This window comes from Podarcis filfolensis (assembly GCF_964270895.1).
Source record: "Podarcis filfolensis genome assembly, chromosome: 12".
NCBI classification, from domain to species: domain Eukaryota; kingdom Metazoa; phylum Chordata; class Lepidosauria; order Squamata; family Lacertidae; genus Podarcis; species Podarcis filfolensis.
In genome coordinates, this window is record NC_139614.1 from 30,736,929 (window position 1) to 30,752,481 (window position 15,553).

General features: G+C 39.9%; 1 protein-coding gene across 11 annotated transcripts in view; it reads right to left on the reverse strand.

The window, feature by feature from the left end:
- Positions 1 to 15,553, reverse strand: part of DYNC1I1 (dynein cytoplasmic 1 intermediate chain 1) — a 228,848-nt gene that overhangs the window by 64,516 nt on the left and 148,779 nt on the right. For all 11 annotated transcript variants that reach the window (XM_083578649.1, XM_083578648.1, XM_083578641.1 and 8 more), the window contains one exon: positions 2,514 to 2,660. In XM_083578649.1, the coding sequence (XP_083434775.1) occupies positions 2,514 to 2,660 (147 nt within the window). The remainder of the gene's footprint in view (positions 1 to 2,513; positions 2,661 to 15,553) is intronic.

The following is a 15,553-nucleotide window of genomic DNA, read 5'->3' on the forward strand; positions in this document are numbered from 1 at the left end:
CTACTAAGTCATCTTCCTAAAATGACAATGTTTACAAGTGTAGCTTGGTGACTAGTCATCAAAGGAACGCCATCAGTGGATTTATTAAATTGACCTAACTCTAAGATGTGCATTACTCATGCACGGCAAGTGTTCTGATGCCAGAAATTTGGAGCAATATATTCCTTTTTTAAATAAATGGCTGCCCGCTAACCTCATTGCTACCACAATTCATCTTTTACACTCGGATGTCACAATTTTTAGATCATGACTTTCGAATTCAGCAATGAGCAAAATCAGTTTAATTCAACCTGGACCTGAAAGCCCCAGGATATTTGTTGGGTGATCACAGCATCTCATTATTTCTAACAAATAGCAAGCTTTGTTACTGTCCATTCCCCCACGGAGCACTCAAAACTGCCAAGTTTTTTTATGATTTTTGACAGAAAATCATAGAAGGAGCCGGTGCAATTTACACTGCATCCCACAATCTGCCGGCATTAGTAGTCCAATTCGTGCAAAGTGATCTGTGAAATAATCATAACTTGCCATATTTTATGGTGATTATATCCTCCCCCCACCCCACCGAGATCTAATTTTTTTCTTTTAAAAGTCAATTTAAGGTATAGTATCAACATACCCATTTTCACAGGGCTAAGCTACATATTACACATGGTGATCAAGACTGATATCCAGGTTTTATTTTATTCTGTAACTAAATTCAGCCATTGGATGGGAGGCTGCTAGTTTGATTGGGAAAGTGACACTACCGATATTGGTGATTAACCCTCCCCTCTAAATTACCACTCTCCATGCAGTTACTTGGTTCATGGGAGGAAGCAATATGGAAATGTGTGTCCCCTTCCTCCTCAGGCAGAGCAAACAGCTGCTTACAGAGAAGCTTCTGACTGCAAAAATGGGACAGGAAACTTTGAATGTCCCAATTTCCATACAATTGCAGTTTGTTCTTAGAAAGGGGTGGAATGAAGAAATTATGAGACAAGCTTCTCATGTTTATTTCAGCAGAAATCTGGCCACTTAATGAATCCAGAAAGGTTGAGTGTCTGCCTTATGAATCCAGAACTCAGCAACTTTACCCTCTTTGCCTCAGGGGATGCTCTAGACTTCAATGATTTAGAAGGACTCAGTCACTGCTGTTCTCCTTTAAAGTGGAAGTGGATTATCAGTTTCTCTCTTTTTCCCAGGACACTGATGACAGCCTCCTCAAAGAGGCAATTGTTAAGTCACAGATTTCTCAACACAGCAGGACCATTCAACCAGAATAACATCAGAACTTCTGTCAGGTACTCACGGGCACGTTACTGTATTTGCAAATGAATCTATCTACAAAATCAGGGTTGCCAGATCCTGGAAAAGCACTCTTCCCTTGAATTGCATCAAGGCACCAAGGAAAGGTGCAGCGCTTTCTGGCCTTTCCATACAGTGGTTGGCTTACCCACTGCCCTTGGACTTGCTTCAGGAAAAGTGAGGAGGAATTAATGAACCTTTTAATGAGGGTGAAAGAGGAGAGCGCAAAATATGGTCTGAAGCTCAACATCAAAAAACCGAAGATCATGGCCACTGGGCCCATCACCTCCTGGCAAATAGAAGGGGAAGAAATGGAGGCAGTGAGAGATTTTACTTTGTTGGGCTCCATGATCACTTCAGATGGTGACAGCAGTCACGAAATTAAAAGATGCCTGCTTCTTGGGAGAAAAGCAATGACAAACCTAGACAGCATCTTAAAAAGCAGAGACAGAGCAATGACAAACCTAGACAGCATCTTAAAAAGCAGAGACAGACCTTGCCAACAAAGGTCTGTATAGTTAAAGCTATGGTTTTCCCAGTAGTGATGTATGGAAGTGAGAGCTGGACCATAAAGAAGGCTGATCGCCGAAGAATTGGTGCTTTTGAATTCTGGGGCTGGAGGAGACTCTTGAGAGTCCTATGTACTGCAAGAAGATCAAACCTATCCATTCTTAAGGAAATCAGCCCTGAGTGCTCACTGGAAGGACAGATCCTGAAGCTGAGGCTCCAGTACTTTGGCCATCTCATGAGAAGAGAAGACTCCCTGGAAAAGACCCTGATGTTGGGAAAGATTGAGGGCACAAGGAGAAGGGGACGACAGAGGACAAGATGGTTGGACAGTGTTCTCGAAGCTACCAGCATGAGTTTGACCAAACTGCGGGAGGCAGTGGAAGACAGGAGTGCCTGGCGTGCTCTGGTCCATGGGGTCATGAAGAGTCGGACACCACTAAACGCCTAAACAACAACAACAAACAAAAATGACAGTCCTAATGGTCATAGATGGGGAGCAGGGGTACGCAAGACAACCAGCAGAGCGACATAATTAAAGGCACAGGCCCTGCCTGGGCAAGGAATTTGTAGCCCTGATAGTCTACCCTGTCACTTACTATTCAAAATTACAAGCTCTTTATTTTAATTTTTTATTTAGCGTACAAAAATATTACACTACAACATCCTGCTATTGATATTTGTCTTTAAAAATATTGATGATGAGTTTAATCCTTTACCGTGTGAGCAGCTGCAGAAAGGGGTGTGCGCTGAACTGGTGTCCTCCTGTGACTCCGATTATCCCACAGCACAATTTGGCCAGAATAGGTCCCTCCGACAACCAGGTTTGGATGAAAGCGGGCGAAGCAGACAGACATCACAGAAGACTAGAAGAAAAAGAAAAAAGGGATAAAAGAATGAAGGGTTTTCTTTCTTTCTTTCTTTCTTTCTTTTGTTTCTATTAGAAAAATAATCCTAGAATTAATACTCTGAAACAAATACTCCTTTGATGCCTTGTTCTTTGAAAAACCTTTCAAAATACAGGGCTGCTTCACACATGCATCTGTATGCATGAATTTAACTTTCTTTTCAGTCTTTCCACCCTTTCAGTCAGCGATGCTGAACCAGTATCCAGTCATTTCCAACTACCATCAGCCCCAGCAAATATGGTGAAGGGTCGGGGGAAATAGGATTTGTAGTCCAGCAACATCTGGGGGATTGGGGGGGCACAGGCTCCCCATACCTGATTAAGGTGTTCAAACAAGCTAAAGTGTTTTTTTAAAATTGAAATATTAATCAAATATCCCCCATTCCCCTTTACTCTGCTAAAAGTTTCATATGCTTATCTGATGCTGTTATTTCCTGCTGCCTTGCCCACCAAGCACTGCAGTTTCATCAGTGGTCAAGTGCAACATCAAAAAATGTAGTTTCCATCATTTTCAGAGGGTGCCCTCTTCCACAAGTTTACCCGCAGAAATATCCATTGTGATAGGTGGCACAAGAACAGAGAGCCCTTGAAAATCAGCAGCTGTGGAGCTGCCCTTCCATTTCTACAGGCTGCAACAACTCTTGAAGACCAGGTCTGATATATTATCATTTCATATCAAAGCTTTAATCAGACAACCACATGCTTTGTCACTAATGACAAACGTTGTGTGACAATAGCAGCAGATTTTTTAAAGCCAATATCTGCAGTGCTGAATACACTCTCTGAAATGGCAGTTAGGTTGCCCTAATGTTTTGATAGAAAAATAGCCCTGGATACTGAAGAATACAGAGAATAGTTTCAGGCTTTGCTTTTCTTTCTTTTTTTTTAATGTTTAATTTTTTTATTTTTTTAACAACAAGGCAAAACACAAACAGTGAACCCCCCCCCCCAGGTGGCTGATACATTGGGCATAAATAATCAATAATAACATATTCAAATCAACCATATGTACAATTTTATATATGTTAACACTCCTCCATCCACAAGGTTTATTTAACTTTTAACATTTTAATTGCCCCAAATTGTTCAAACCTACCCAAATAATTCAATATCTTCTCAAACCAATCCTCCTCTTTCTCACTGACCTTAAACCCTTTCATTCTGTGTATCTTCACAGTTAGATATTCTAAAATTATAATATTATTCAGCTTTTTTCTCCATTGGTTCACCCCTGGCTCTTCTGCATTTTTACAGTAAAATTGATGGTAACTGCAGCCAGACAGGTTATAGCGAGTAATTGGAAAAAGGCTTTTCCTGAGCAATGGGAAGTTCTTGGAAAACTTTACAGCAGGTTGGGGCACCATCAGGTGCTGCTGGACTCCAATAAGCCCTAGCCAACATGCCCAATGGTTCAGGGATGATGGCAGCTGTATTCCAACATCTGAAGGTTCTTCACTCTTGTTTTACAGTATCGTTCCCATGTGAAGGAGAAAACACGCCGAAGACTTGTGGGCCCTGATCCAACAAAGTGTGTAGGGCTGAGGCAAATGCGTGTCTACACTGTAATGCTCTTCCAGGCCCCAATGAACTTAAAAGGTGCATCTGCCTAAAATTGTATGCCCATCCCTTTTTGGAATTGTCAAGATGGTACATCAGTCTCATGTCAGCTTCCTGCCTAATATACACAACACTCTAATGTAGAAATGTTTCCACGGCTGAATTAGAAGACCAAATCTGCAGCATTCAACAAGAGCTCCACATTTATGGAACTGGGAATAAAGGTAAGACGTACAAAACATATGGGTTCTTTTACATTGGAAGAGGTTCTTTGGTTGTAGTCATTGCCTTATTAAATAATGTCTTGAAGAGGAAAGAGCACCATGTATTTGTGGTGTGATCTGCAATAATCAGAAGTGGCTAATAGCCCTGGTTGCAGGACAGTGTGATCTGCTAGGATTATATTCTTCTGGAAAGTCAATAAAATTTTGTGTATTTTTTCACAGTGCAGAATAGCCCAAATTATTTGTTATATATTCTACCTTTCCTCTGAGAAACTCAAGGTTCTGCCCTGTACATCATATCCTAAATAACAACAACAGCAGCAACAACAACCCCCTGAGGTAGATTAGGCTGAGAGATGGTGACCCATGGTAACTCAGAGAACTTCATGGCTGAGTGGAGATTTGAACCCTGGTCTGAACTATGCCAAACTGGTTCTAAATAAAAAGTATATTCCTTTATCTTTCATTTGAGGGGATGTGCTAAGCATCTCAGAGGTTTCCAGCTTGCCACCAATGGAACAGAAATTTGGATGAAATGAACTTTTAGTCTCATCCAGCAGGACTTTTACTGTGTCCTCATGTCTCATTTTTGCTCTGCCTTTACTGTGTGCAGTACATACAGATCTAAAAATGTTCGTTTGTGCCTGGTAAGGCTGTTTTTTATTTTGAAGAATTAATGCAGGCCAGATTTGGATTAGTGATGGCACATCCCTTTAACCGCAGATGGATATGCTTGCAACAGATAGTAATTTACATTATCTTGGTTGGGAAGCCTGACCTCAGGACCCACATCTGATGTGCACATGGGAAGTGTGAACTGGCTGCGCATACTGGTGTTCATGTATCAGGATGGCTTTCTGCCAGCCATTGCCTGGACCCATCTGGAGGAGAGTGCTAAATAAATATTACTCTAATATGAGATTTAGATTTGCATTTGGTGAAGTGTCTTCTTCAGAAATGTCACTCCCTGGGGCATTCTGTGGGCCGCGAAACAATATTTCATTTGTGGGCACTGGAAATGTGAAGAGTTTAGAAGTATTTCCAGCTTCTGACAAAGCAAACACCAGGCACCTCCATATTACAGAAACACAGGTGGCCAGTGCTGTTCCGTGATTTAGGCCATGTGTGCAGAAGACATGGTGGCCTGTAGGTCTGTTTGCACTCTTAATGGCACCACGGGGTTTTAAAGGCACCTAGAAGCATCTCGTTTTAGTCCTGTTAGGGTAGGGTTGCCATATTTCAAAAAATGAAAATCCAGACAGAAAACTTGTTGATTTCCCCGGATATTTCGTCAATTTCCTCCAGGATACTGGAGGCTGCAGTTTTCCGGGTATGTCCAGAAAATTCCGGAAGTACGGCAACCCTATTCTTAGGGCCCATTTCAGACAGTTGAAAAGGGCCCCATATAATTACATTTCAAATCCAATTTCCAGAACTCGATTTCCTTGGAAACGGGTTGGGGGGTTGGGATCAGAGCTAGGAAACTGGCCTTAAAAGAACTAAACTGCTGAATCCAGTTAGTGGGTTGTAGCCACCAACTGGACTTTCACTGAAGGACTTTCACTTGTGTAACAAGTCTCCCTTTCTCTCCCTTTTCCTTGTCCCCACCTCAAATTTGCTCCAGGTGTTTGGGAGAACTCCCATCATAAATTTGGAGGGGCACGAAGGAAGAGGGGGAGGAAGTGCTGTTGTGCATGAGAACATCCTTGCTCTAACAGGACAATTTCCTTGGGTACAACCGTCTAGGACCAGATTTTCTGGATACTGATAAAAAAAACCAACAGCTCTGAATCAAGCAGATTCAGAGTACCGGCACATTTCCTCCTTAGTCTTTACCAAATGGAACAAAGCATTATCTTCTGACAACAGTAGCCCAGTGGACATCAGCAGATAAGGAAATAGCATGCATTATAGCTTAGAGTTATAAAGTGGGCATTGACAGAGGCTTATAAAATCATAACAGCTAAAGAGAGAAATTATTCCCACTCTCTCAAATGTCTTGGCTCAGATAAAGAGCTACAATTGCCCCGTATGGAGCTTTTATTTGACCTCTGCATGTCAGTTCTTGCAAGTTTGTTCACCTTAACAATGTCTTCAAAATCCTGTGAGATGAAAGTAAGAATAATACTGATAAGGTCCCTAATCTTATCCTAATTTTGCCGCAAAAAGAAAACAAAAGACAAAACAAAGCAGTTTCCACTTGTTTCAGACTTCTCTGTGTTACCATTGCATAATAGGATGACAGTACTGTCATATGCTAAATAAGGAGAAAATAAAAAGTTTTCCGTAATTTAAACAGCAAACATGTCAGAAAGAAAGGCATCAGAAATTTATTTCAATAAAAGGCAGCATATTTACAATCATGTCTTTTCAGAAGTGAGAATTCTTCCAGATGTGGACAGCTTTTAATACTTGCTATCTTATCTTCTACGTAAGAGCTATGGAAGGATACTGGAAAGATTCTGGAGCTGGAAATTATTTGCGGTATCGGGGGGGGGAATTAACTTTAACTAAAAATAAAAACAGTTGATAGCCTTTTGCATAGGAGGGGGTTTTTTTGGAAGAAAAAAAAACAAACACTTCAAACCAAATGTCAAAATCCCATTTAATTAAAAAAAGGAAGTTTATATTTCCATATGGCATGTGTTGACATCTATCCCTTTGATTTACAAGAGTATGGACTACAGGGAGCAGATTGCTTTATTCAAGAGAAATGATATAGGGAAGGAGGGCGATTTGACAGGAAAGAGTGTAGGCTGCCTTAACTTCAGTGCTTGTTAAAACATGAAGGATTAATGGTAAAAAGGGAGGGAAGAATTGTGAATGTCTCCAGTTGAGGATCTTCAAAAATGTTTGGGGTTTCTAAGAATGTCTCCGGCAACCACATGAAAAGAGACTTAGCCACACAGCTCTCTAAATCCAAAACTGGTACCGCTCTACTTATACCATCAAACCAACTGACTTGAAATAGAGCCACAAATTGAATTTATTTATTTTTATTGAAAAAGTACTAAGTCCTTGAAAGGAGCAGAATGGTGCGTCAGGAAATCCAGAGACTTCGGGAGGGAGTTTATAATGCAGGTACACAGCAGCAGCATGCACGAGCGCTGAATCTCTGCTGCGGCGAGTGTCAAATCCCAGTGGCTGCATTTTCTAAAGAGAAGCCATTTTCTTCACATACAGCCTTGTTCAAAATGGAAGGCCTGCATCCTAAACCATGTCGTGCAAAGGACAAACTGATGGAATGACGTTGCTCTCTGTGTCCCTAAATCTGCTGGGCTGAGCTGCTTAAGAAGGCCACAAAGTTACGTAACACAATTTAATAATTCAAAGAGCTACATTGTGTTACGTAGCTTTGTGGCTTACTTCGGCAACTCAACCCAGCAGATTATTTTCTGAGACACTTAAAAGACAGAATCATGACTTTTACATGTGCATTATTTAATTTATCTCTATGGGACTGCACCAATGTTACAGGCCAGTGAGTTCAAACCTTATAACCTGCTAACCAACTTGCTGGTCTAATAAAATACAAATATTCATCAATGGTCTCTTTCCAAGCAAGCTGTTTATTAAGCATTCATCCTTATTTGTTTGAGGGGAGGCTATACGATGTTGTGTCATATCAGTGTCATCCCACACTTTCTACTGCATTTTCCTATCACTTTTCTTACTGTAAGAAGTCCTATGAGGGGGGTGGCTTTGTTGCTCAAGAGCTCAAAATCAACTTCAATTATGCTACCTCAATTTGCCGGTATGTAATTGAATCCCACCTCAAAATGGCAACAGTCTGGAAGCGCCCAGTAAGAAATAAAGTGAACTGAGTTTTGATGACAACCATATGGAACCAAACAGAAAGTATTTCAGCATTCTGCATAATAAATTCCAGAAACATCACTGTAAAGATACAACTTTGTTTTGAATCACACAATTCCATACCAGGCACATCTCAAAGGAGCCCTGACATGATTTAAAACCACAAATTTAAACTGAAGAACACTATGGGTCACGTAAAACAGCTTCCACAATTCCCTCCTTCTCTTCGTTCCACACATCGCATTCTACAGTCTACTAGGTAGCATTCACACCATGGTTTTAAGGCACTATGACAGCACTTTAAATAGTCATGACTTCCACCAAAGAATTCTGGGAGCTGTAATTTTTTGTTAAGAGAGCTGAGAGTTCTTAGGAGAGCTACAATTCCCAAAGTGATTTAGCAATAATCAAAGCCTCTTCCCTGGGAACTGTAGCTCTGTAAAAGGAATGGGAGCCTCCTAACAATTCTTTGGGAAAAGACTTAACTGTTTCAAGTGGCATCATAGTGATTGAAAGGATAGCGTAAATCTGGCCCTAGTCAGTACACAAAATGTTTCAAACAAGCAACTTTCCTTTGTAAAAAAAAAAAAAAATAGAGAGCACAAAGAATTAGATTAACTGCCCTGCTTCACCACAGTTAATTTATAGTAAGTCATACAGCTTTGAACTTGGATCCTATTAAAAATAATAATAAATAGCAATAAATATCATTTTCTTTTTATCCAAGGTCAGAAATCCAATGTGAGAATTCTCACTTTTCATTTTTGTCAAAAAGTATTTGATTGAACTAAACGTCTGATGTTAAAAGGGTTAAGTACAACACAGGTAGCTACAAAGAAAGTGCCTCAGCCTGTTAATGAACTCCATTCTGCCCTGGTGAGACCACCCTCCTTTTTAAGTAAGTGGTAACTCAATCCCTATGTTAACTCAGTTGTGTTTGGGGTTCTTCCAAGTCAAGAAACTCGGTGTGATAAGTCAAAATGAATTGTCTGTAATAATTCACAAAGTGTCCATAACCAAACTCAAACAAAAGGCTCTTAAGTCAGGTTTTACATTTCCTTTCTCAACACTTTTATTTTTCATTTCTCACAGAAAGTAAAGTCATATGAAAATCCTGTGTAGTTTCTGCTGACCTCAAATATGAGGGCTTTTGATGAAATTCCTGGTTTATTTATCACATAAGATGCATAAATAGTGTAGGAAATTACTGGTGAGTAAAAAGACATAGGAACACTTCTTCCTCACACTTTGCACATTTAGTAGGGAGTAATTCAGTGGGAGTTACTTCTAAGCAAACATGCTTACAATTGTGCCACATATTGTCTCTGTTCAGATGTAATGCTAAACTAGGGTTCAGAGGGATAAAAACAAGCCTAGGAAAGCCTGGGGCAAAAACACACCCAGTACAGCTGTGAGGCAAAGATTGGAAGCTTTCAATAAATCAGTTTAGAATTATGTCCAAATCCTAAACTGTGGTTACTCTTAACTCTCTATTGAAATAAGCCAGTTTTCAAACACACGATTTGAACTGGACTTTTTTTTTGTAACGGTAAAGATCAACCATAGTTTGCTGGGTTCAGAAGGGATGACAAACTATGGTTAATAAAAATATGGAAGCAAAGGCTTCAGAACTCCATGTCATCGAAAAGGAGGGGAGAGCACACAAGCCAAGACTCAACTAGGGTTATTTCCATCACAATAAACAATGGTTTAGCATGCTGTCCAAATTAGGCGTTGTCTGATAGGCCATCTTGCAAACCTGCTACTCTGGGTCTCTCATCTGCCACTTTTGGCAGCCAGTGGTACCCTGTTCTCTGTCACCCTGTTTCTTTTTGATATTCAACATGGGTATTATTAAAAGGATATGTGACTTCTCAAACCGTGACCCTGGAAGCATAGCAGGGAGGAAGCAGAGGAGGAAAGCCTTGGCAATCCAAACATTAAGGCTTCATGTTGATGGCTGGGGTATGTCCAGAACACAGAAATAAGGTATGGGATATATTTAATTTGATCAAAGTCTTGTGGTGTAGGGGTAAGCAAGCTTCTGATTTACACGAGAACTTTTCATCTTGCAGAATAAACAGCTAAAGAAATACAGTATAAATACACAAAAATGTGGACCTAAGAGAAATATGTAATTCAAAAGCTTTCTGAGTACTTTCTGCCTTCAAAAGCAGAACCTTATATGCTTTGCATCTTTCATTTATTATAAGGAAAAAATGTTGCATTCTGATGTCTGAGCACATTTTCTTTAAAACCTGTTGCTGTTGCTCTAGTCTTCTTTGAGAACTGAACTGGACATTGGTGGTACCCAAACTACAAGACCAACGAGTTTACAAATCATGTACAACCACCACAGTCATCAGAATCCTCTTCTGTGCAGAGTTTGGTTGAACCTTAAGACCTCATCAATGATCGGGGCAATTTTAGCAAGTAGCCCAGAGGAGATCTAAGGATAGATAAGCACATGTTTACATTTCGTGCTTTACCCTAATTGTTTCTAAGCAATTGACATTTGGTGCTCTTCAATCTGTGTCACTTGGGCACACTTCTATCAGTTCACTGTCAAAATAATTACAGTAATCTCTTCTTATCTTTTGATTTAATTATAGCTTCTGGGGAAGACTGACAGACTATTATATTTGCCCAAAGCCATCCCTTCCACTAATGTATCATTTACAAGTCGTGTCAGTGGGTAATTAGAAATAATCTAAAATTAATTGAACATTGCACTGAGCTATGTTGCTAGTTTGGGAGATGAGTAGAGGTGTAGCAGAAAACCCAGATATGCCAGTAGCTCAGACCACTTCGTTTGAGAAGGGGCAATAAACATAGTTGAAATGTCAGCTATAATGTATATTACAGCACACTCGCCCTAAAAGAAAACCTAGTTCTAGAAAGTTCCAGAGTCTGGTAATGGGGCGAAGGCTCTTTGCTATGGTAGGGTCAAGCAGATTAGGGCTATTTTTTAATTTTATTCTTATTAAATTTTGGAAAGAAGAAAGAATACGGAGAAAAGTAAACACTGAATATCATAAACAGAACCATATGTACCTTCCCATACACAGAGATTCACTAATGACAGACAACTTGTGAGTGCTGCCGCCTACTACTGTAAAATGAGGAGCAACAACTGAGGCCTTTTTCTGTTATAGCCCCAGGATTGAGGAACCACCCGCAACAAGAAACCCACCAAATCAAGGAACTTGGTCTGACTAAAAAGGCCTTTAAAAAAATAATAATAATTGGTTTTTCCATGTATACTTCTAACAATTTTTCATATTTCCACCCTACTCCCCTGGACTTCCCTCATACTCCTGTTTTGTTTTATTTCCATATTGTTCACCCTGCGTATTGTTTCCCCAAAATTTTCCCAATACATATAGTCTTATTTTTTGTTGTATAGAGTTGTGATTGTTTACTCAAACCCTGCCAATGAGTCCATTTCTTTATGTTGCCTCTTCATACATGTTCTAAATGGTTCCCATTCTCTTCTGAAGTCTTTGTTGTCCTTTTCATGTAATTTTTCTGTTAGTTTTGCCAGTTCTGCATATTCCATAAGTTTCCCTTGCCATTGTTCTTTTGTTAGTAGTTCTTCTGTCTTCCAAGTTTGTGCTAATATAATTCTTGCCGCTGTTGCATACATAAATAGTTTCCAATTTTCTTTTTTTACATCTTGGTCTAAAATTCATAGGAGGAATGCTTCTGGTTTCTTAACAAAAGTCTTTTTAAACATTTTTTTCAATTCATTATATATCATTTCCGAATAATTTCTAATCTTTTTGCATTCCCACCACATATGATAGAATGTACCATCGTTTTCTTTACATTTCCAACAAGTTTTTGATCCCTTTTTATACACTTTCTCTGGTGTTATATACCATCTATACATCATTTTCATATAATTCTTTCAGTAAGATACAATCTGTAAATTTTAGATTCACCTTCCACATCTTTTCCCAATCTTCAAATTGTATGTATATTATGACCTAAATCCTGAGCCCACTTTATTTGTGCTGACTTTACCATTTCATCTAATGTTTCCCCATAAAGTAGAAGATTATACTTTTTAAAAGTAATTTTGTGTCACTCTTGACTATCTCTTTTTGAAAGTTTGAAGCTGGTATAACTGAAACCTTTCTTACTGTCTTCCGAAACATGTTCATTTAATTGTCTATGATGTAACCAGCTTTGTAAAAAGGTCTTCAATTCCTCATATCCTTTCAGCCTTAATCCTTTTTCCGCCTTTATTAATAATTCTCTATACGTCAGCCAATTTCCTCCCTTACTAAGCGGTTTTAATGCTAATGCTTCCACCGGCGAGAGCCACCACGGAGTTCTTGGTTCTAGAAAGTCTTCATATTTATTCCAAACTTTTATAAGTGCTTTTCTTATTATAAGATTATGAAAACCTTTATTTTTTTTTATCTTTCCCGTATCATACATATGAATGCCAACCAAATCTATTATCACGTCCTTCCAAATCCAGTATTTCATCTCTTTCTAATTTAGTGCAATCCCGAATCCACGTGATGCAAGCTGCTTCGTAGTATAATTTCAAGTCTGGAAGGGAAAAGTCTTCTCTATCTTCTGTATCTATAAGTATTTTATATTTTATTCTAGGCTTTTTCCCATTCCAGACAAGCTTAGAAATATCTTTTTGCCAGTTTCTGAAGCAGAAAAGATTGCTTATTATCGATATTGACTGAAATAAAAATAACATCTTTGACTAAAAAGGCCTTGAAAACCTTGTTCAGGTGTTGTTATTTCTGTTTGAAGTTTTTACTGACATTATCTTGCAATATATCATTCTCAGCTTTGGGAATATTTCATTGCTCTGAGAACATGTTATTATTTAATAAATTATCATGCAAAATAAATAAGGAAATAATAAAACAGAATGACAGTTTCACCAGCAGATATTACATAAAAGTAAATGTAAATAATTGCAAGTGCTTTCCTACATAATTTTTTCTTCCTATCCCACCCCCCCCACCAACTAAGTAATAAATGTGGCCACAATTAAGAGATACAATCAGTGGCGTAGCGTGGGTTGTCAGCACCCGGGGCAGGGCAAGTAATTTGCCCTAACCCGTGGATTTGCGCCCCCTAACCCTAACCCCCAGATGTTGCGCCCGGTGCGACCGCCCCCCTGCACCCCCCACGCTACGCCACTGGATACAATTGCAGATGTGGCTTGCTTTTCCTTGCTCAGATTTTTGCAAGATATGCTGCTTACATAGTTGAAAACAGCCGTGCCATACGTCAAAGCCTACAAGCATATGCAGAGCAGGTTATCTGGATCATGGCCTAAAACTGAGATCTTAGAGTGCTACTTTACCTGTACATCACACTGCTATGCTCATATTATTTCCCAATATTGCAGGCAGAGACTAGACTAAGCCAGGGTTGGCTTAAGACATATTTCTGCCTGAGGTGGACACGATATTCCCCTCCCCTGCCTTCCCGTATTCCATGTACAAAATCTGCTTCGACTGGCAGCTGAATCTTCCTTCAACAATAGTGATGGAACGACATCCTTCCTCCACCATACCTGAGGGTAGCAGGCAAGGGTTGTGGGTTCTGCTGCAGCAGCCTGGCATCTGCCACCTGAATCAGCTGCCTCCCTTTGCCTAACTGCAGGGCAGGCCCTAGACTGAGCTGAAAACAGCAGAGACCTCAGAATAAATTAAAGCAGCTCTCAGGACAAAGGTTTATTACAAATCCTTAGCTTATGGGTGACTTAATTCAAATATTTCTCTTTCCAGCCATCCAGAGTCACATTTCAAACACATGAGAGCAAATGTTAACCATGTTCTCCATTATAAAATCCTTAGCCATTTGCTATGTGTCCATGAACAATAAGAAACTGCAGTGCAAAGGAGAAGTCTTAACCACAAAAATACTAAACAAATTTGTTATACGAGCTGTCAAAATGAATTCAGGATGGATCTTAATCCAGGCTTAATAAATATTATTTTATGGATAAAGAAAATATTTTGATTGTTCCAATAGGAAGGATTCCCCGCCCCCCTTTTGAACAAAAAGCATTCTTACTTTCCTAATGGTACATTTGTTTGCCATTTCCTCCCTTCACTGTTTTGATTTTAACTCTTGCCCACACACTTTCCCCATCTAAACTCCTTTTGAATATAATTTTAAGACTATACGTGTGTGGGATGTGTGTGTGTGTGTGTGTGTGCAAACCTTATATTTATGATCATTCTTCCTGCTTTAAAACAGGGAGTCCTGTGGGTGGGAAAATGAGGCAAAATATGTGTCGGGAAGAGTTTCCTGCTTACTGGAGGTCCCCCCAATTTTGCAGAAAAAATGTGAGGCTTCATGGGATGGACATAGGATCTTGAGCCCAACCCCTCTCCCAAACCCTTCAAAAGTTCTGCCTTATGTGCATGTTGATGCATATGGGCATGCTGGCCAACATTTGGATGTGGATATAGATCCGAGTTCTTTCCACATTCAACCACTACAGTGCAAGGCCTATACTGGATAGACACAGAAGTGCCTTACCATCTGTCACTCAGTGCACACCCACATACACTGACTACTGCCACCAGAAGTGGCTTTTATTTTTTTTACGCTGTATCAACATTGTCTGATGCCTTTGTTGCACGTGCGCTTAATGTACAGTGGTACCTCAGGTTACAGACGCTTCAGGTTACAGACTCCGCTAACCTGGAAATAGTACCTCAGGTTAAGAACTTTACCTCAGGATGAGAACAGAAATCGCACGGCGGCAGCAGGAGGCCCCATTAGCTAAAGTGGTGCTTCAGGTTAAGAACAGTTTCAGGCTAAGAACGGACCTCCAGAACGAATTAAGTTCTTAACCCGAGGTACCACTGTAATACCCTTACAAGTTTCAACCTAATTTGATCAACAGGATGTCTGTTTTCACTAGCAACCAGAAAGTTTCAATTCAAGACTGTGCATTGCACTGTTTGATCTTGGCTGCTGAATTCATTTGCTCGCTGTCATACTTTGCTTTTTTTTTTTGCTCTTGGCAGGCTCTTTCACAAAAGGGTGCTAGCGGGGGGCAGAGGGCTCCAAATGTCACCCCTACTGGACTATGAAAATTTATGTTCTCAGGTACAGTGTCCAAAAGATGATTGCCGCTGTCTAATAGCTACAATCACCTGTTTAGGGCAAGGCGGGCAGATTTGAGACAGCCTATTACCCCTCATAGCGGGATTCACTAATTTATGGTCCTGCAGATGTTGAACTACAATTCCCATCATCC